General features: G+C 34.5%; 1 protein-coding gene across 5 annotated transcripts in view; it reads left to right on the forward strand.

The window, feature by feature from the left end:
- Positions 1-23,817, forward strand: part of Fancd2 (Fanconi anemia complementation group D2) — an 883,021-nt gene that overhangs the window by 323,128 nt on the left and 536,076 nt on the right. For 4 of the 5 annotated variants that reach the window (XM_090413132.1, XM_090413256.1, XM_090413374.1 and 1 more), the window contains one exon: positions 2,551-2,610. The exons of the other annotated variant lie outside the window; for it this stretch is intronic. In XM_090413132.1, coding sequence (XP_090269258.1) covers positions 2,551-2,610 — 60 coding nt within the window. The remainder of the gene's footprint in view (positions 1-2,550; positions 2,611-23,817) is intronic. 5 annotated transcript variants of the gene reach the window in all.

The raw sequence follows: 23,817 nt of genomic DNA on the forward strand, positions 1-23,817 counted from the left end.
ACCGCAGATATGAGAGTCCTGAGAAAGATTAGAGGCGTGAACAGATGGCATCAATGGCAATATCATATTAAAAACGGGGATATTAGGAAAGAACTTGACATTATCAGCATCCAGGAATGCGTTAGCACAGCTAATCTCCGAAAAAGGAGATCATTAACTGTTTTGAATGGGAATTGAGCAAGTTTCTCATCTTCATTATCCAGTTCATTAGCAAAACAAGTGTTCTCTGCCAGATTGGCAGGAAAACGACCCAGAGTAAGACCAAGACATAGGTGGATTGATACGGTACAAAGTGCCTTAGATGACAGAAATATAAGATCTGATAATATTGGAGTCTTCACAAGTTATAGACTGATTTGGAGGAAAATTGTAGATAGGAAGTTAGTAATGATGTAATTTTTTTCATGTAGTACTATCATATCCTGTACACCCCTTGAGTGTACATGGCAGGAATTTGATGATGATAATGTCAGTTAGTGTAAATTTGGAAAACAAAATTACAGTATAAGCTATATTAGAGATAAAATCATGAAAGTTAAAAAAATCAATTGCTTAAATTTTTATTTAATGTCTAAACATTTGATTGAACTGCTTTTTTACAAAAAAAAAAAAAAAAAAAAAAAAAAATTAAGTAAAGATGTTTGAATCATGCTTGACTTTTTCATCTTGTCATGCAATTTGCAATAGCTTGCGACCACTTTATCATGATTTCAGTGGACTTCTAAGCTTCATTCCATTTCAGGATCAGCTTCAAACAAAATCTCCTTAGCATACTCAGTATGATTGAAAACTACCTCAGTTTCTTTTGCAGTTAGCTTCTTAGTCATAACATTCTCTTCTTGTTCGCACTCCTTATCTTCTTCTTCATATGCATGCTGTTCTTCTAGTTCATAGGTTCATATTCTTCTAGTTCATAGGTTCCCAAACATTTTCGTGCCACCGCTCACTTTGCAAGACATACATTTTGTAATGCCCTCTATTATATACACACACATATCATGCTCTATTTTCTCATTGACATAGAAATTTGACATCTATTTCTATCTGACATGGTAAATTTGCAAATGATTAAATAATTGAAATAGAAAATTGATAAAAAAATTGATCTTGTAAGAATGGCATAAGATGAATTAAAATGCAATATTTAAATTTTAAATGATTATCTAATCGCAAAATCACAAAAAAAATTAATTTTTAAATATATATTATTAATTTCTTCTATAAAGAGCCACCGACCCCTAGACTGCCTGAATGCCCCCAAATGCTTCTGATCCCACTATAGCCTCCCTAGGAGGCTTCAGCGCCCACGGGGGTGGATGGTACCGCCCACTTTCGTAACCTATGTTTTAGTTGAAGGAAATCATTAACTGTTTTGAATGGGAATTGAGCAAGTTTCTCATCTTCATTATCCAGTTCATTAAATCCAAGTTCTTTTCCAATTGTGCTGATTTCTTCAATAATATTAGATCTTGTATTTTTGCGCATGATAAACTAACATTGGCTTGAGTTTAAATTTGCCTCCTAATAAAAGTTTAAGAGATCTTTAGATACTTTGTATCCTTGTTGAGATGCTTCAGTTTTTGTTAGGATATGCTTCCAAAAAAGACCAGTTTCATAGACGTTGAATATTTGCGGATCTTCATAATCATCTTGCTGAATTATTCTTTGCAATTCTTCAAGAATCTTGGTTGCGGAATCTTTATCAGCACTAGAAGATTCTCAGTTGTTCTTATGTTATGCAGTTCACCTCGATATTTAAAATGATCCAACTATCCTAAACTCACAGTAAAACTTCAGATTCCCCTTGAAATTTGGTCTCCTTCAATGAGATAAAAATATTGAGAGTTTTTGCCTGAATATTCCCTGTACTAAGAGGTATTCTTTTTTGGTTATAATTCTCAATCCAGAGTGATAGAAGACACTCCATCTCGATCATTAAATGGCTTCTATTTCGGGTGATCTGCATGCTTAAAGAAGCAGGAGCAACTTTTCCTTGTTCTTTGTATTCTTTTCTTTTATTTAATATAATCCAAACTCTAGATTCTGTATCCCAGTTTTGTGCAATTATTGCATTACTAGCAGCACTTTCACATCTCTTCTTGATTTCAGCTTTTCCGCTCGCTGCGGATTGGTGGCAAAAAATTCCACTAACGTAAAAAAATTGCATCAACTGATTAATCACTCACTTAATGTGGGAAATAGTATCATTTCAATCAATCATGCATATTGAATTCGCTTTAAGCGAGTTTTCCTGTAATTTGAAAGGAATTTCAGTTTACTGTCATAAAAAGTTCCACCTGAATATTCCAATTTACTATTTCCAAAAGTAGGCTTAAAATGGCAGTAGTGCTATCGGAATTAGGTGGACCTTTTTCACAGTTTATTAGACCACATCTTTTCATTATAGTAGCTTGGTTATAATGCCTGTCTACTGTATTTCCTTGGAACTCAGTAAATACATTTTCATGAGTTATTCCCACATAACTTTATATTTATTCAAAAATGCCTCATATATGATAATGTTTCCAATATTCTTTTATATCTTTTCAGATACAGAAGAATGGGTATTATTGGAGCATTGATGACTGCTAAAGCTATGGCCCCCTGCAGGTTACATCATATTTATACCAGTATTCATTAATATTTTTTGAAGATATTTCCCTTTAATTGAAAGGAAAAGTGGCATGGAAAGAGAGGATATTAAAAATCCACCATTTTATTATAATCAAATAAACTGAATTGAAAATTTAAAAAAAAAAATTTCATTACTGGCCAGACAGCTTATGAGAATAGAACCTTTTGCACTGGAATTGCTTTGTTCATACTACTTAAATTTATTGTTCTCTTTTATTCTTTCACTTAACTAAAATACAGCTGTCTGATTGTTATGCCAGTGAACCAGGGTTGATGGGAGTTTCCTCTTAAGGTTTCTGGTATTATCCAGCAAGAATAAAAATTCCAAATAGCTCGCGCCAATGTAACTTTAATCAAAAGTGAATGTATGGGCTTCTAGCAGAGTTCATGTTTTTTTTTTTTTTTTTTTTAAGCTTAAACCAAGGCAATACCAATGGTGAAAATTTTTTTGTTACTTTATTTTTAATGGTATTGATGAGAACTCAGACTTATAAGAGAATAATTACTATTTATTGACTTATTTCTGATATTTCACTGGTATTATATTATATCCAGCATCTTCAAATCACAACAACAGTTTGCTCCACTATGCAAAACAATAACAATCTGGTATAACAATGAGAACTAGTTTAAACAATTGCAAGCAACACAAAAACTAAAGTCCTAATTAAGTGCCATCTATGGGGGGGGGACAGAGTTTGAGAAAGCAGGTATTAATTTTGTCTTAAGATGAATGTCACCCACATTTTTGGCACATTTATACAGCCATACTTGTTGAGGTTTGGAGTATGTTTCAAAGCTTCTCTTGATTCCAAGAACAATCTCTGACTTATGACTTCTGTGTAGCACCTTTTTTTTCCTCAATTGATCCTATGTGCAGGGCTATAAGGCATGGTCTGCTAGACCCAAACTGCCATAATGACAGTGCTAGATGTCCACAGTTCTTCCTGTCTGTCCACAGTAAACTCAATCACAGGAACAGGGCACTTCATAGACTCCTGGATGTGATAAAGAAGATATTCTGTCTTTAGGTGAATAGACGAGAGTTGCCAATTTGACATAAAGTTTAAATAAGGTGCATAGCTGATGTTTATTAAGCACTCTAGATATCTTTTCAGATGTGCCTTGAATGTATGGGATGGTGACAGATGATGTGACAAAAGTGGATTTTTGGTGTTGGTCATTTAAATGCAGTAACAATGTATAAAGTGTGTCTGGACCATGTGGCCAAATAGCAAACACATCATCAACATAGCCAAAGCACTGGTTTGAGAGTGGCTGTATTGATATGTTGTTTAATTTTGATGGTATATATATCAGAACACAGAATTATAAGTAAATAATTATTTATTGACTTATTGCTGATATTTTGCTAATGTTATAATCAGCATTTTCAGAGCACAAAAACATAGTTTGCCACAGTACGCGAGACTACAACAACAACATGGTGTAACAAAGGGACTAGTTTAACAAAATTGTAGCAACAACACAGACTAAAGTCATAAAAAAAATAATAATAAAAAAAAACAAACAGAGAAAGCAGGTACACCGTTACGCCCTATTGTAGATAGTATAAATAGTCCCACATACAAACTGGCTAGACATTTAGCCAAGCTACGCCACTCTCACAAACAATTCTCCCTCCTTTGGCAAGAATTCTGCGCACCTAAAAAGTATTTCAGAACGCCATACCTTAAAAAGCTCAGACTTAATGGTGAGCTTTGATATCACCTCACTATTCACAAATGTACCACTAATTGAAATCCTTAATCTGCTAAAGTCATACTTTCCTCCGGATGTATTTGAACTATTTAAATTCACAAAGGGGTGCTTAAGAGTCAAAGCTGTATAACTGAGAGGAGATGTACACATAGCCTTTAAACAAATGTGGAGAACCGACCAGTGCTTCTGACCTAATGTTTTAATCCTCACCTTCTCGTGGTGCACCCTGTTAGGTATCTACCTGGATACTGAAAGAACGAGGATGGGCTGGCAATTTGGGATTTAGCTGACCAAATTGTATTTTTATTGGCTTAAACCACAATATTAAATGATGGTACAACATGATAGAATTTGATGCCGGCTGGGTTGTCACCCGGTTAAACAAGACCCCTGTTGTTTTTGCCAGGGTACCAAGGCAAACAGCGAAAAGTCAGCTACTGGAAGAAATCCTAAAACACACCCCGACTCAATATCACCAGAATTGAAGATCGGTGCTATCAACATAAGAAGCCTGAAATGGCAAAGAAATGGAGCTAGCTGAAGAATTGGATAAGCACTAGATCAACATAACAGGGGTGACTGAAGCAAAAAAGACAAAATTGGTCAGATCTTTCTGAGCAATAAATACAAAATGTTATATTCAGGCAATGACAATCAAGGAAAAGAAGGAGTAGCCATAGTATTCAACACTAAATACGAGGCTAATCTTCTTGAATGGTAGGCAGTCTCAAGTAGAGTAATGTGGGCAAATATAAGAATGGGGAACTGGACAATGAGACTTATTTGTGCCCTATGGTTCCACATAAGGTTCTACTAAGGTAGAAGTGGAGGAATTTTTTCAGGATTTAGAGAAAGCATCTGACACAATGAAAAATGAAAAGTTGGTCCTTGTTGGGATCTAAATAGCAGAGTAGGAAATGATTGTCAGACATACAAAAATATTTTGAGAAAATTTGGAGAAAAGAGCAAAGCTAATAATAATGACAAATACTTGTTGGATTTCTGCTCAGGACATGGACTGGTTATTACTAACACCATGTTCCAACATAAAAATGTGCACAAATTCACATGGAGAGAAGAGGCAAGGAGTAAGAAAAGTCTCATTGACTATATTATTGTTGGTAGTGATGCTTTCTCTCTGGTGCAGGACACTAGAGTGTATACAGGATATGAAATTGGAAGTGATCACTATTTAGTCTTAAGTAGGTTAAAATTGAATTTCATATTGAAAAGAAGAATATGTAAGAAAGTTATAAAATGAATAAAAATTTAGCAGCTCTCAGATGTGAACTGTAGACTAAAATATACAAACATTATTAAAAAAAAAATGAAAGAATTTGAGAACAGGAATCAAACCTTCGAGATTCAGTGGCAAGCTTTTAAGAAAACATTGATTGATTCTGCTAGAGAGGCATGTGGTGAGGTTGTCTGCAAGAATAGAAAAATGAGAACTCCTTGGTGGACACAGGAAGTTAAAGAGGCAATGAAGGAAAAGAAGAAAGCATATCAAAAGTTCTTGGCAAATAAGTCAGTTGTGTTTTTACAGAATACAGAGACAAATGTAAGAAAGCTAAACAGAAGTCATGGGAAGACTTTGGTAAGAACATAGAAACTAAATATCAAGGAGGTGGCAAGATATTCTGGAGGTTGTTGAAGAAGCTCAGAAATTTAGGAAAGAGTGCTGTAAAAGGAATTAGAGATGATAAAGGTGATATGAAAACTGGAGAAAAAGATATTCTTGAAGTATGGAGTAATTACTTCAAAAAATTGCTAAATGAAACGAGCAGTGATAGCACAGTGGTAAAAAACACTCAACAGGCATACAGTCAGGAATACATATCCATCCTTGAAGTAGAAAAAGCCATCAAATGCTTGAAATGTGAAAAGGTAGCTGGAGTAGATGATATTTGACCAGAAATGCTCACATATAGAGGTATTAAAGTTTTACAGTGGCTACACTTCATAGTTCAGAGGGCCTGGACAGAAGGGCGAATTCCAGATGATTGGAGTAAAGCTCTCGTAGTACCCACATATAAAAAGGGAAATAAAACTGATTGTTTTATTTTTCTGAGTGTTCCTGGTAAGATTTATGGCAGTATACTTCACAAACGGTTGAGATGGGTTGTGGAAGAGAAGCCTGGTGAGGAACAAGCTGGATTCAGGCCAAATAGAGGCTGTCAGGATCAGATCTTCACTTTACGACATATAGTAGATAAGTCATCGGAATATAACAAAAATCTGTATTTAAGTTTTGTAGATCTGGAAAAAGCATATGACAAGGTGCCGAGAGAGAAACTATTCAATATGCTTCAGTTGTATGGTTTCAGCGGATCATTATATTAAGCAATATTTAGTAAGTCAGCAGTTAGAATTGAAGGTAGTACAGGAACAGGTACTACCTTCAATAGGGAGATGGTAAACAGGGAGATGGTTTAATGCACAATCTGTTGTCAGAAAGAATGTACATTATCACTTCTATTATTCATTATCTATATGGATTACATTATGAAGGAAAGTGGTATTAAACCTGATATCAAAATTGGAGATGTTAATGTCAGCTCCTTGCTTTATGTGGATGATGTCATACTTCTGAATAAATCTGTTACAAGTCTGCAAGATTCCCTGACTAAACTCAATAATTGTTGTGATAGATATGGTATGAAGGTCAGCAATAGCAAGACATAGATAATGAAAATAGGCAGAAGCATTGAAAGTATCAGCTGCATTGTGAATGGAGAGCCTATAGAACAAGTAAACTTTTAGCTACTTATGCAAGATTTTCAGTGAAGATGGTAAATTAAATATGAAAATAGACAACAGAATCAACAAAGCTGGCATGGTAGGATGTCAACTGAATAAATTTATATGAAAATCTGAGAGCTGGGTCAGAAGTAAAACACTTGAAGCATCCAGGAATGCGTTAGCAGTGTCTTTTCTTCTTTTCCTCATCCACTGACTGAAAATGGGTGCCCTTCAATGCAGATGTCAACTTTAGAAAAAGGTAAAAGTTGCATGGAGCTAAGTTCGGCAAGTAAGGTGGATGGTCCAATGCTGGGATCTTCTTATCATCCAGACACCACTTTACAGACAGTGCACTGTGGGCTTTAGCATTGTTCTGATGGAGAATCCAAGCCACCTTATTATTAAATTACGCCGGATGGGAGATACTGAGATAGGAGTGATGAGAGAGCGTTCTCCACCCTTTGCAACGAGTTGCCTGGTGTTGCACTACCTTACCTCCTTGAAGATACTTTCAGATGCAAACTTTGTTTGCTCACACTTGGATAAAGGATTAAACTAAACTTATTATAGTCTAACCAAGTGAAAAATAAACTCTCAGTAGAAGAATTGTATATGCCAGAAGATAAAAAGATGTGAGATCTTTGAAATGTAAACAAATACAAAATGTTATTCAGGCAATAGCAATCAGGGAAAAAGAGGGAGTAGCTATAGTATTCAACACTAAACATGAAGATAATCTCCTTGAATGGGAGGCAATGCCAAGTAGAGTGATGTGGGCAGATATCAGAATGGGAAACTGGACAATGAGACTTATTTGTGCTTATGGTCCCACAGAAGATTGTGCCATAGCATGGAATGTGGAAAGTTTAGAGATCTAAACATCAGGATAGAAAATGATTGCCAGACAACAGAAATGATTTTGGATAGTTTCCATAAAAGCACAAAACTAATAATAATGGCAAATGTCTCCTGGATTTCTGTTCAGGATATGGATTAGTTATTATACTAACATCACGTTTCATTATAAAAATGTGCACAAATTCACATCAAGAGAAGATTCAAAAAATAACAAAAGTCCCATTGACCAAGTTATAGTTGATTAGTGTTTTGCCACTGGTTTTTACACAAGAGTATACAGAGTAGGATGTGATCAATAGTTGATTTTGAGGAGGGTGTAGCTCAGTGGATGTGGCATTTGCACACCATGGCGCTTGGCTACACGAAGGAAGACTTGGTTTCGAGTCTAGTCAGCAACTAGAGGAAATTTTTTTAAGCCTATTTTCGACCGTTTCCTGAGTTAGTCGATCCCTGGCATGGGCAAGCGGGTTTTTCGTCACGTAAACTCAAGAAAATCGACTGTAGGACCCACATTATTTCAGACATTAAATACGAGTGTTAGGGACCACGAGATGGCGGCACCTGTAGAGCCGTCTCTCTTCATTGCGTGCTGCTTAATTAGTGATAACCTTGGGCCAGCTATCTCTGATTGGGTACCAGTGGAGATTGAACTGCCCACTCAGTCTCCAAAAGTTAGGGCTAAAAACGGCCTCGCCTACTCCCTGTATATACGGGAATAAAAAGGCGTTAGCTTTTTTTTTTTTTTTTTTTTTATTTATTTTTTTTTTTTTTATAAAATTAAATTCCATATTGAAAAGAAGAGTGGGTAAGAAAGTTTTAAAACAAATTTAAGTAGAGCAGATTTTAGAGTTAAACTGTAGATTCAAATACACATACATCATTGAAAAAAATTAATGAAAGGGTTTGAAAAACAGATCCAAACCTTGGAGATTCAATGGCAATCCCCGAAGAAAACATTGGTTGATTTAGTCAGAGAGGCATGTGGTGAGATTGTTAGGTTTAAACTCCATGGTGGACTCAGGAAGTCAAAGAGGCAGACAAGAAAAAGCAAGTAATTCAGCTTTGATCCCCTTAGAGAATACAGAGAAAAATGTAAGAAACTGAAGAACTGTGTAAAACTAAATAAACAAAGTCATTGAAGGAATTTGCGAAGAATTCTTTCCAAAGTAATTTACTAACTTTTTATAATGGAGTAACAGCTGAATTGAATAAATGAAACGACTATATGATGGTTCTGCTGGATTTTGCAAAGGCATTTGACAGAATACCACATGGAACCCTGTTACACAAATTAGAACAAATGGGGGATGGCTAACTCTGTTTATGTGAATAAGAAGGCAGTTTCTGGACAGATATCAAAAAATGGTATATGGAGCAAAAACAGGTGACTAGTGGTTTTGTGAGAAGTATTCTATGAAGGAGGATGAAAAGAGTTGTTAAAAGAAGCAAAACTGAGGAGTGAGAAGGTGAAGATTGTAAGTCTCCTAGCATGCTATGATAGAGGCAAAATGAGAAGAAGGGTGTTTCTAGCTAATTTATCAATATATTTATGTTGTGCAAAAGGAATAATATAGGATTTGTTGATCTGTGGTCAATGTTTGATGGAAAGAAGGATTTGTATAATGCTAATTGAATGCATCTAAATGGTTTTGGTGTCAGTGTCTAGGGAGAACCTTTGTTCACTTGAGCATACTGAACTGGAAATTCAGGAAAACTTAAGCAGTTGGGTTGGACACAGGTGAGTTTGTGTCAAGACTCCCATGAGGCAAGTGAGTGTAAGAATGACCAAGTGCAGAATCTAGACTCTGAAGCAAAATATTGAATAGGGTTAATTCAGGAAGTAAGGGCGATTGAGGGCCTCTTTAAAAGAATGCTTTAGTTTCTATATACTAATACCATAAGTATCAGTAACAAGAGGGACGAGTGTTTGGCATTGGTTAGTACAACCTCACCAAAAGTTATGAACATTAGCGAGACATGTCTAACATCAGATGATGTAGTTACAGGGATAGAATGTTAAAGGTTTTAGGTTTAGGGAAGATCAAGAAGATGGGGGTGCGGAGGAGTACTGCTGATGCTGATAACAGATAAATTGCAGCCAAAAAGAATAGCGGATAGGCAAGAGGATTGCTGTTAATTTGAAGCAGTTTGGTGTGAGATTAAGGCCAGTAAGACAAAATATACAGTTGGTTGTTGCTATAGGCCAGGGAGTTCCACGGATGATCTGGAGGACATGCACCAGCAAATTAGTATGAGTACAGGTTGAGTGATTATTATGGGGGGGCTTCAACTATGGAGATATAGACTAGAAGGTAAAATGATCACATGGCAGGAAGGAAATGGAATTTATATACCTACTAAAAGAGGAATGATAGATTATGTGGATAGTTTGGGCCTCTCATGATGAGTCTTTGGACTCCATGAGACATGCATACAATAATAACAATAAATATCATGGAAGGTGGCAAGATTTCTGGAGGCTAATGAAAAAGCTTAGAAATGGATGAAAAAAAGTACTGTAAAAGGATTCAGAGATGATAAAGGTGACATAAAAACTGAAGATAAAGATATTCTAGATGTTTAGAGTAATTACTTTCAAAGAATGCAAAATGAAACAAGCCGTGTCAGCACAGTGGTAGAAAACTACCAACAGGCATGCAGCCAGGAACACATATCCATACTTGAAGTAGAAAAAGTCATCAAAAACCTAAAATGTGGAAAGACAGCTGGAGGAAAAGAAATTTGAGGTATAAAAGTTTTATGGTGGCTGCATCGCATAATTCAGAAGGTCTTGTCAGATAGTCAAATTTCAGATGATTAGGGCAAATCTCATAGTACCCATCGATAAAAAAGAGAAATAAAACTGAATTTGAGAATTACAGAGGTTTTTTTCTGTTGAATGTTCCAGTTAAGATTTATGTAAGTGTACTTGAGAAATGGTAAGAACAATTGTGGAAGAGAAGATTGGGTGAAGAACAAACTGAATTCAGGCCAAAAAAGAAGTTGCAGGATTAGATTTTCAATTCCAGACAAATAGTTGGAAAAAAAAATCTTGGGAATATAACAGGATTTGTATTTAAGTTTTGTGTAAAGTGAAAAGCTCTTCAAAATACTATAGTTATATGGTGTAATTGTGACCTGATGTAGAGCAATACATAGTCTCTATTTAAGCTGTAAGTCAGCAGGTAGAATTGAAGGAGGTACAGGAAGATGGCTTGATGTTATATGGATCACATTATGAATGATAGTGATATTAAACCTGATATCAAATTCAGTTATGTTAATCTTAGCTCTTTTCTCATTTGCATGAATGTGATGTTATACTTCTGGATAAACCCAGTTAAACTCTGCAGAATTCTCTGAGTAAATTGAACAACTGTTGTAACGAATTTGGTATGAAAATCAGCAATAAAAAGACATAGACAATGAAAATAATCAGAAACATTGAAAACCTGAAATGTATCTCTAATGATGAACCTACAGAACTAGTAAATTATTTCAGCTATTTAGGCACAATTTTTAGTGAAGATGGCAAATTAAAATGGAAGTAGACAACAGAATTAGTAATGCTGGTATGGTAGGAAGAAATTAACACTAAACTGTATACAAGACAGTTTTCAAATCAATTTTAATTTATGGATCTGCGAGCTGGGTTAGAAACAAAACACTTGATGAAAGACAAGATTTCTGATATGAAAGTTCTGAGAGAAAGATTATTGGAATGAACACATGGTATTAATGACAGTATCACATTAAAAATGAGGATATCAGGAAAAAAATTTTCTATTGTTAGCATTCAGAATGTGTTAGTGTTGTGTCCCAATTTACGATTTCTACTCTAATCTTACGAATTCCTTTTATCTATATTCTTCTAACTTCTATGCCCGAGATTTTACCAAAACTTATACCAATATCTAAGTTATTGCTCCCTGTAGTACCCCTAATATTTGTATTTTTACTGTGCCTTTTGGGATATTTAGTTTAGGATATTACATACATAAACAAGGAGAAAGAACTCAAATATATCTGAAAGTGTAACTATTGCAGTCGTGACACTTAACTCGATTCTCAACTTAAATTTTCCGCATGACTAAGTACAATATTTTCAAGTGGTTATCAACTGCACCATTTATGTTGTCATAAATAGGGAGAAAGTCAATCTCGAACATATCTCTTAGTATTTAAATATTATTGCAGTCGTGACTCTTAATCTCTTTCCTCAACATTAAATTTCCCGCGTGATTAGGTACGATGATTTTAAGCAGTGCATTGGATTAGCAACATCAGACAACCCTTTTATCATTGAACAAAAGGTTTATTAAGTTTCTAAACATGGTACAATTCAAATACCAAACTAAAATACTTATAGACTAACATTAAATCATTACAAGCAATATGGCTAATTGTGATTATGCCGCCATACACATTAATTCATAAATTCACCTGATGTGAACAAATTAGATCAATTCACACTATCTGATTATTCATACTGAAGTAGATTAACAAATCATTCACTGCTAACACATACTTGTGACATTTCAATTATTTTATACATTACATTAGGCATTCAATTCTTAGGATACGTAATTACTTAATTCACACTATTCCGTTATACCATTATTTGCACTAACACGCAATTATGTCATTCAAATATCTTGTGCAATATAATAGACATGCAAAATTACTTTAGGACTCTTAATCATTCACAAATCTTTAACACTAGTCAATCTACACATAACACATTCTGTCATATACTAAAGTCCTAGTATAACTTCAACAGTTCTGTATTGGAATCACGATACTTTTCACAGACAAATTTCTAGCTAACATAGGTTATGATTTACAGTACCTTTCTTGAGCTCTTCGTATGGGCCTTTATTCTTTTCCAAACGAACCTCTGGTATAACTTCTCGTAACTCTGGAATACTTTAACTCGCATATATTTGCTCTACTATCAGCAACGAGGACATCAATCTCTTTACAGTTTTCTGCTTTGCGTAGTTATCACTAGCGCCGAAACGAAGAAGATCCCTCCTTTTCTAGGACTCTATGGCAATTTTTTCTTTGCTTCCTACTCGGGAAAATGGGAATCGAAATCCCGCTCACTTTCGTTTCCGTGTTGTGACGAGGAGATATCACCCCTGTGAACTCCCCCAGAACCAAAACCAATCTCCAAGGCCAAAAGCGACTATCCAAAAAGAGTTCTCCCCAGAGGTTTACCAACCCTTTTATAGCTGCTCCCCTAATGGCACCTTTTCTTACTTCCTTTCTCCTCCTTCTACTTGTTTTTTAATCATCGACCAATTAGGGTGGCGTTTTCTCACCAAATGTCATTTGATCGGCAAGCCCGATCTCAATGTTTCAATCCGGGGATCGGCCCTAAGCGATAGCTTTGCTTTTCTTGTGCTAGCCTGACTTAATCCCCTTTCAAACTTTTTCTATGAATTACTTAATAACTTAATCTCTCACATAACGTATTTTATGACTCGCCCCTTTCTACTTATTTACTTAACTCTCTCATTTTTAATCGTATTACAATATTAATCTATACTTTCCTTTGTTAGCTACTTATTTAGTTAGAATTCCTTATTTTAAGTCATATTACAATATTAATACATTCCTTCCTTTATCAGCTACTTTAACAACAACCCTTACGTTTTATACATTTTACTGGATAAAGAAATTTTCCATTAAATAATTCATTTTTTTATGCAGGGGTTTTAATTTATGATATTTATTCTTCATGTTACACCATGATAGCTGAGAATACTATATTCCTAAGATATCAGGTGTAACATTAGTAAAACTAATCTCAGGTATGGTCACTTAAACAGGATGGCAGAAGAAAGATTGGCAAAAGAAGTAGTCTTTGCCAGTTTGGCAGACAAAAAGACCAAGAGAAATACTAAAATATAGATGGATCAGTACAGTAAAAAGTGCCTTAAAAGACAGAAATATAAGATTGATAATGTTGGAGTCTTGACTGATAACAGATTAATTAGGAGGAAAATTGTTGATTGGAAATTAGTAATAGTATAACTATTTCATGTAGTACTATAATAGTTATCCTGTACATGCCCAGGATACATCTCAGGAATTTGATGATGATAGTAAAGCTTTCATTATTATGAAATTTAACATTTTGTTGTAACTTGAGGACATATTATGAATTTTCATTTGAAACTGAGTTATCTGATCTCAGACAGGCAAACAAGTGTTTTCTCATGGGTACTTGGGGTGCAGTGGGGGATTTTCTTTAGTAAGCAACATATCAGTTTGGTGAACAGATAAAACTGAGAGCTGTGATATATTCACTTAGCTGTTTTGGTATTAAACAGCTAAGTGGATGGTATGCTGCTGTGTGAAATACTTCAGATGCAGTACAGTAGAAATTTATAATATAAGTACATTTATTTTTTATACATTTACTTTGTATCAAGCATGCTAGTTATTTAATGAAATTTGCATTTTTCATTATATTTATTGTTAAGTTTGATATAGAAAACTTTTTCTGTAGAAACTTTTATTAAAAATTAGATGTTATATATATATTTATATAGTTGGGCATAAATTTATATTTAGTAAACCATGTTATATCCTTAATTTGCTGTTCTTATTTTAAAAACATTACTGCACTATGAGGTAAATATACGAGTGAATAATTTTAAATTTTTGCTGCTATCAAAGACCAAGTATACTGGCACCTGTTGTTTTCCAATATATATACATATATATTGGAAAATATTTATAGATCCGAGTCTATTTTATCATTTACTACCATAAAATATACACAACTCTATTATAAAAAGTTAAAATTTATTAAGCTTACGCATACGAACACTTACAGACCATACATGCCGTCATTCACAGATGAGAGAAATGTAAACATACGTAAAGATGCAGTATTAAATCATAACTGCATAAAATTACCTATTATTAATTATTTAATTAGCATAAAAATGAAAATTTTATAACAATTCATTCGCTACTGTATAGGCTAGGCTACCATAAAGCAGTCATATTACTGCTTCTTCATTATCAGTGCATGAATCGTTATACCTATAAATAAATATGAATTTATTTTCACATTATCTTTTCAATTTTGATGTCTAGTGTTGGTAATACATATAACATCTACAGTATTTTGTATCACATAAGAGAATATTAATGTAAGTAATGACAGACAGATAATTCATCTTGTAAACAGACAGCGTAAACTTAAAGTATCAAGAAATACAGTACTGTAAATATATTTTCTCTTCCTTATGATTTTCTTAACATTTTCTTTTCTCTAGCTTACTTTATTGTAGAATACAGTGTACAATACATATAATATACAAAATATTTGTTAATTGACTGTTTAAATTATCGGTAAGGCTTCTGGCCAACAGTAGGCTATTAGTAGTTAAGTTTTAGGGGAGTCAAAAGTTATACATGGATTTTCAACTGTGCTGGGGGGGGGGGGGGGGTTAGTGCCTCTCTAACGCCTGCATTATTCAAGGGTCAAGTGTGTGTACACTAAGGATTATTGTGTTTTAAATTTAGGTCTAGATAAGAGAATAACTCCATACAGTTCACCGAGAAATAGATAACACAACTTTATATAGTGAATACAAAGATTATTCTTCTTTCTCTGATGTAATCGCTAACATGTAACTACAAGTTGTCTTCCTTGATTTTCCTAATATCTAATAAAATAAAATAGATTTTTGAAACTGTTTTATTTTTCAGGTTCATACATTGCATAGAATGCAGTATGAATCAAATACTTTAGAAATTTTTTTTCATAAATAACTCTGTTTATGATCATAATAAACGCAGTATTTTTAAAGGTAAATCTTTTAGCACTTATATCATCCTAGCTTTTTACAAATAAATTTATTATCTTTTTTTTTTCCTCTCTCTCTCACACACGAGAAAAGAGATAGATTGACTTTATGCATAGTGTTGAAATATTCTAAGCAGGCTTAACTAACTCTTTCAATTTTTTTTAAATGTACATAGTTATACTTCTCCTTCAAGTACATTCATTGACAAAGCATTCAAAACAGACTAGACTACCTAACCTCCCCCCACTTATTCAGCATTGCATTGTTCAAGCAAGAAATAAGTGCTTCCAGGGATCCTTTTAGTCAAGTGCTGAAAAATTTCCTTGGCATCAATCCTATAAAACCCTTTTAGCAACTTAAATGTTTCTTTCATATTTTATCAGCTAACTACTGAAACCCACAGCTCACAAATTCTTAATTTATCCTTGAATATTTATGGATTCTTCACCTTCCACCATTTCCTCATTCCTGAGAAATCCAAGTGACCAAATCTATGAACAGTAATCCAGATGAACTGCATGAAAGTCTTTTAAAAAGCAGTGATAAATTTTTTTGTCTCCGTATGTGAGTGTGCCCTTTAATATCAAAGTAATCCCATTAGCCACCTGATCACTTTTGCAGTATGCTCTCTTAACATCGATTCTGTATTCACCAATTACTCTTAAATTCCTGGCTGCTTCAGTTTCCTGGAGTTCAGTTCCATCAGTGTAGCAAACAGTTTGTAATCCTTTCATTCCAACAACTTGGTAACTATCCAATTTTGCATCATCAATAAACAACTCCATATTTCCCTTTAAATCATTTCTTATATTATTGGTGTACAAAATAAACAGTGGTCCAATCACAGAGTCATGCTGCATAACCACTATTCACCAGCTTTCTTGATTCTGCTTCAGCATATATTGCTCTTAGGTGTCTGACTAGCAACTGTCATATACATATTCATGTCTGTCCACATATACTTCATATCTGTCTTCGTATGCTTCAGTTTGTGTTAATAGAGGTATCTTGTGAAATGACTTTGCAAAATCTTGTCACCATGGATTCCTAATATGCACTCTAAACAGGTATCCGGGATATTACAGGGCTACTACATGATTAAGTTTACATTGTTATTATTAAATTTCAACAATTTTGCTCAAAATTAATCTGCTATTTGGAAGTACTTCAACATGATATCTTATCTTATCTAGCTGGCCTGGCTGGCCGAGTGGTTATCATATCTGCTATATACTGCTGGTTCGAATCCCACTGTGGGCATGGATGTTTGTGAGTGTCTGTGGAAATACTGATGGTGATCGGCGGTAGATTTGCCGTTGGTGTAGTTGCGGTCAGTTGGTGGAATGAGTAGTGGAGACAGAGTTGTAGAGCAGTTGCCCTCCCTCGATGAGTCCTTGGACTCCCTGGAGGTGTCAAATAATAATAATAATACTTATAATTTAACCCTCAGGAGCACTTCTAACTGCATCAGTCCACTTGGCTGTCAATCTTTCTCTGAATATTTTTCCTGCCATCTTAGCATCTAAATCTTTGCTGACATTTTCTTTTCCCTTTTGTTGAAGTGACAATACCACTACAGATTAGTTCAGCTCACAAATACTTGCTAATAATGTCAAATTCCTAATATTTACCTCCAAATTTTTCATAAAGCTCTTACATCTCTCTCTTGTCATTAGTTTTGGTCATCTAGTTTATTTCTACCTCAACTTTCAGATCCATTAGTTTAAGATTGATCTGAGCGATGTCTTGTATAATGTTAGATTGGGATTTTTGGCCATCATACCCGTTTTTTGTATTCTTTCATATATATTTTCATACTTAATTTGTCATCTTCACTAAAATTGTTCCTAAATAATTGAAATGCTTTACCTGTTCTGTAGGCTATTCATTCAGGATGCAGCTGATGTTTTCAGTGTTTTACCTATTTTCGTAGTGTGTCTTTTTATTTTTAATTTTCATACCAAATTTGTTACTATAACTATTCAATATGGTTAAACAATTCTGAAGACTTACATTGAATTTTTTCTGGATTACTCCTAAATAATTCTGACGATTCACTGTGGTGCCCCTCAGGAACAAATTCAGAGTGGATAATTCCAGTAGCATCAAAAAAAACAATGATCATTGTCTTGACACATGAATTTTGCAACCTGACTTTCTTCTGCTGGTGAGAAGATGTTCCACTCCTTTCCATGCACTGGTGTTTCATTTCTGGATCAAACTAAAAACACTAACATTCATCACCAGTGACAATTCTTTGCAACACTTCAATTTTGACAACATGCAACTTGGTGTGCTCTCTCTGTTTGTGTGTGTTGCAGAAACGTTGAACAAATCTTCTTCTTGTGCAATTCTCTTTCTAAGATTAATCTTGCCATTTCCTTACCACTATGCTACAAGCTGTACAGCAAGTAGCATAGTGGTTATTCGCCTGTCATGGGCAACAGTTTCCCTAGCCTTCGCCACATTTTCATTTTGTGCAGAAACTGACTATCCACAGTGTGGTTCATCCTACAGGGGACTTCCTCCCCTCTTTAAACAGTGAAAACAGCAGAACACCTATACACATGAATCACTGTAAACATTTTTTAGGTCTTGGTACACTTCTGTAGCAGTTTTTCGTAATTTACAGTAAAATTTTATCACATCTCTTTCTTCCATGATGCAATGTCTGATACATTCCATTCACACACTCTTACTTCAATGGTTGCCACATGAAAACTGATGGAATACCAAACTTGAAAGTTGCACTTGGAATTACAATACAGTCATCATCGTCATCATCAAATTCCTGATGTACCCTCAAGTGATGTACAGGATATGATAGTACTACATGAAAAACATCCGTCACTACTAACTTCCTATCTACAATTTTCCTCCAAATCTATCTGTTACATGTCAAGACTGCAATATTATCAGATCTTATATTTCTTCTAAGGCACTTTTTACTGTATCAACCCACCTATATCTTGGTCTCCCTCTGGCTCTTTTTCCTGGCAGAGGACACTTGTTTTGATAATCTTTCCTCTCCCATTCTATTTAAGTGACATAACACCTGAGATTTGCTCTGCTAACACATTCCTGGATGCTAATAATGTCAAGTTCTTTCCTAATATCCTCGTTTTTAACCCTTTCTGCCTAGTGATTCCAATTGGAATCACTAAATTTCTTGGCCTTCATAGCCCATATTACGTGGCGAATGATTCCAATTCTGAAATGATTCCAATGAATCATTTCAGAATTGGAAATGAATGAATCATTGGAATCATCCATTTCCAAATTGGAACTGAAATGAATCATTTCATTTTCAATGGATCATTGAAAAAAAATACATTTTCATTTTCTGAAAAATGAAAATGTATTTTTCAGAACAATACTTGATATCCTTGCTTTTTTAGACCTAAAGACAAAATAAATAGAAAAATTTTTTTCACTTGTAAAAAAAAAATTCAGGTCAGAAAGGGTTAATATAATATTGCCATTGATGCCATCTATTCACACCTCTAATCTTTCTCACGACTCTCATATCTGTAGCTTCTAGTCCTTGAGCAAGTGTTTTATTTCTCACCCAGCTCTCAGATCCAAAAGTTAAAATTGGTTTGAACACTGTCTTGTATACATCTAAGTTAGTGTTTTGACTAATTTCTCTCTTATTCCATATAAATTTATTCAGTTGACTTCCTACCATCCCAGCTTTGTTGATTTTGTTGTCTATTTCCATATTTAATTTACCATCTTCACTAAAAATTAAGACTAAGTAGCTCAAATGTTTTACTTGTTCTTTATGTTCTCCATTCACGATGCAGTTGATATTTTCAGTGTTTCTGCCTATTTTCATTGTCATTGACTTGTTATTGCTGATTTTCATATCAAATTTATTTCAACAGTTATTCAGTTTAGTCAGGGAATCTTGCAGACTTGTACTGGATTTATTTAGAAGTATAACATCGTCTGCATAAAGTAAAGAGTTGAGATCAACATTTCCAATTTTGATATCAGGTTTAATACCACTTTCCTCATAACGTGATCCATGTAGATAATGAATAACAGAAGGGATAATGTACTTCCTTCAATTATAACTGCTGACTTACAACTCAAATAAAGACTAAGTATTGCTTGATATAATGCCCCATTGACACCATATAACTGTAGTGTTTTGAATAGCTTTTCTCTTGGAACCTTGTCATATGCCTTTTCCAGATCTACGAAACTTAAATACAGATCTTTGTTACATTCCCATGATTTCTCAACTATTTGTCATAAAGTGAAAATATGATCCTTACAGCCTCTATTTAGCTTGAATCAAGCATCCCTTCCACAATCCTTCTCAACTGTTTCTCAAGTATACTTCATAAATCTTACCAGGACCACTCATCAGGGAAATATTTCTGATTTCTCACATTCAGTTTTATTTCCCTTTTTGTATATCGGTGCTATGAGAGCTCTACTCCAATCAACTGGAATTCATCCCTCTCTCCAGGCATTCTGAACTATGCACTGCTGCCACTGTAAGAATTTAAACCTCCATACTTGAGCATTTCTGGTTGAAAATCATCTACTCTCGCTGCCATTCCACATTTCAGGCTTTTCGGCTTTTTCTACTTCAAATATGGATATGTATTCCTGATTTCATATCCGTCGAGTGTTTTTTACTACTGTGCTGTCATTGATTGTTTCATTTACCAGTTTTTTGAAGTAATTACTCCATACATGAAGGATATCTTTTTACCAGTTTTCATGTCACCTTTATCATCTCTAATTTCTTTCACAGGACTCTTTCTTCTATATCTGAACTTTTTTAACAGCCTCCAGAATATTTTGCCATCTTCTTGATATTTGTTTTCTATGTTTTTGCAAAGTCTTTCCATGACTTTTGTTTAGCTAGTTTTACACAGTTTTTGGCTGTCTTACATTTGTCTTTGTATTCTGTAAGAGCACAAGTTGACTTATTTGCAAGAAATGTTTGATATCCTTTCTTCTTTTCTTTCACTGCTTCTTTAATTTTCTGTGTCCACCATGGTATTCTGATTTTTCTGTCCTTGCAGACAACCTCACCACGTGCCTCTCTGGTTGAATCAATCAATATTTTCTTCAGAGCTTACATTGAATCTCCAAGGTTTGATTCCTGTTCTCAAACTCTCATTTTTCTTGAATAATGTTTGTATATTTTAGTCTACAGTTCACATCTGAGAGCTGCTCAACTTTTTTTTCTCCTTAAAACTTCCTTACATATTCTTTTCAATATGAAGTTCAGTTTTATCCTGCTCAAGGCTAAATGGTGTTCACTTCCAATTTCAAATCCTCTGTACACTGTGGTGTTCAGAACCAGTGAGAAAACAACACTATCAACAATAACATAGTCAATGAGACTTTTCTTATTTCTTGTCTCTTCTCTCCATGTGAATTTGTGCACATTTTTATGTTGGAAAATGGTGTTAGTAATAGCCAGTCCATGTCTTGAGCAAGGCACTAGAGTATACAGGCTTTGATCAAATGTTTTACTTCTGACCCACCTCTCAAATCCATAAGTTAAAACTGGTTTGAACACTGTCTTGTATACAGCTAATTTACTGTTCTGACTAATTTCTCTCTTATTCCATATGAATTTATTCAGTTGACTTCCTACCATACCAGCTTTGTTGATTCTGTTGTCTATTTCCATATTTAATTTACCATCTTCACTAAAACTCGTGCCTAAGTAGCTGAAATGTTTTACTTGTTCCACAGGTTCTCCATTCATAACACAGTTGACATTTTCAATGATTCTGCCTATTTTCATTGTCTTTGTCTTTTTATTGCTGACCTTCATACCATATCTATTACAACAGTTATTCAATTTAGTCAGTGAATCTTGTAGACTTGTGGCAGATTTGTTTAGAAGTATAACATTGTCTGCATAAAGCAAAGAGCAGATTAACATCTCCAATTTTCATATCAGGTTGAGTACCACTTTCCTTCATAATGTGATATTCCTCAGCTAGTTCCATTTCTTTGCAATTCAGGCGTCTTATGTTGATAGTATCGATCTTCAACTCTGATGATATTGAGTTGGGGTGTGTTTCAGGGTTTGTTCCAGTAGCTGACTTTTCGCTGTTTGCCTTGGTTCCCTGGCGAAAACAACGGGGGCCTTGTTTAACCAGTCAACGCAGCAGCCGGCATGAAATTTTGTCATGTTGTACCATCATTTTGTATTTTGGTTTAAGCCAATAAGAGTACAATTTCGTCAGCTAAATCCCCAATTGCCAGCCCATCCTCGTTCATTCAATATCCAGGTAGATACCCAACAGGGTATCTTTTTGGATACGGAAAGAAGTTTGTGCACCATGAGAAAGTGAGGATTGGACATTAGGTCAGAAGCCCTGGTCGGTTCTTTGCATTCCTTTACAGTCTATGTGGATTCCTCTCAGTTATGCAGCTTTGACCCTTAAGCACCCCTTACTTTCTCTAAATTCCTCCGCTTCTACTTTAGTAGAACCTTCTGTTGGTCCATAGGCACAAATAAGTCTCATTGTCCAGTTCCCCATTCTGATATTTGCCCACATCACTCTATTTGATATTTCCTGCTATTCAAGAAGATTAGTCTGATGTTTAGTGTTGATTATTATAGGTACTGCTTTTTTTCCTTACAACACACTCTAGCAGTCAAAACTATAAATACATCTGTTACTTTTATTCAGATGGCTGTCCTTTAAAAGAAAAAAAAAAGATCTTCTTACTTAATAGGTACACTGTATGGGCTGTTTCAACTGGGATCCATCTTCAGAGAAGTGAGGAAAATAATGGCAGGTGAAGTTTGCGTGAAGTTAACTTTAATGGTTGCATCGAATTTTTTAGTGGTTATTCATTGATGGAAATCTCAGATTTATTTGAATACAGTTTAGTTTCCCGTTCTCTGAGATCACGTCGGTGTAATGGACATTTATGAAATTACTGTCACATCTTATAGTTATCATTTTTGAAATTCTTAACATAGTTTCATTATTTTGAAGGTTAAGTATGGTAGTCTTTTTTTTTTTTTTTTGATTTGGAGGAATGTGATTCTGTTTAAATGCACGGATCATGACCTATTACATCTCTGTAGTATCAAAGATGAATAATTCAAATTTAATATATTTGAATTATTCCAGGTTCACTCCTTTTTAAGATTTGTTTTCATGGAAAGAAAAAAGTATAAAAAACAGCTAATATGGACTACTATGGATTCCTCTCTTTCTGACCCTTCTAGCCAATTTCTACATCAGGCATTTAACAGAGCTATGCTTAAACTAACAGTTTGGATATGGCGTAGATAATGTGTTTGCTATAGAGATACCAAAATAGAAAAAAAAAATGCTATTTATTATTTGATTGCACAATTAGTTTCATTTTCTTAGAAAACTTCGAGTACCATGAAAAGAGAAATACCAAAAATGTGCGTTACAAAAGCCAGATATAAATTAACTTGCAGATGTATTGCTGACATTTGAAGCTGTTCTTGATGCCATAGTATTGCTGGGCGTGTTCTCTTTTGTACACATTGGATAGCTGAAATGGCAATCAGATACTGTCTGACCACAGATGCTAGAACCATGGTTGTCACAATGCCAAGAAGAGTCAATTCATGTTGAAGGGAAGAAAGGACTAAGGTGATGTATGAATTCATCACCAACATGCAAAATAATGTTCGTTATATGTAAAATTTTCCAACTGTTGTACAAGTAAAATAGCTACCACTTTAAACATTAGAGTTTCATAAAAAAAAAGCTAATTTTCCAATGTATAATAAAAAAACACCCACCCCATGAAATGCATTCATTACCTTATTATCGGATTGGATTGCCTACTTCTGCCATGCACAGAAGTGTCGAGCAGTCTCGCATCTATGGTCGGACAGTAGATTATAGCTAAGGTTAATATTAAGATGGACCAGATTTGAGGACAATTTTTGTTGATTACACAGTTCTTCTCTCCAGTTTATCATAGCATCAAAAATTTTTTTTGATTTGTTCCAGATCACTGGATGAATAATAGAATCTTCATTACGATGAATAGA

Source organism: Typopeltis vanoorti, chromosome 1 (genome assembly GCF_054136105.1).
Source record: "Typopeltis vanoorti isolate ZY-2024b chromosome 1, IOZ_Tvanoo_1.0, whole genome shotgun sequence".
Lineage (NCBI taxonomy): Eukaryota > Metazoa > Arthropoda > Arachnida > Uropygi > Thelyphonidae > Typopeltis > Typopeltis vanoorti.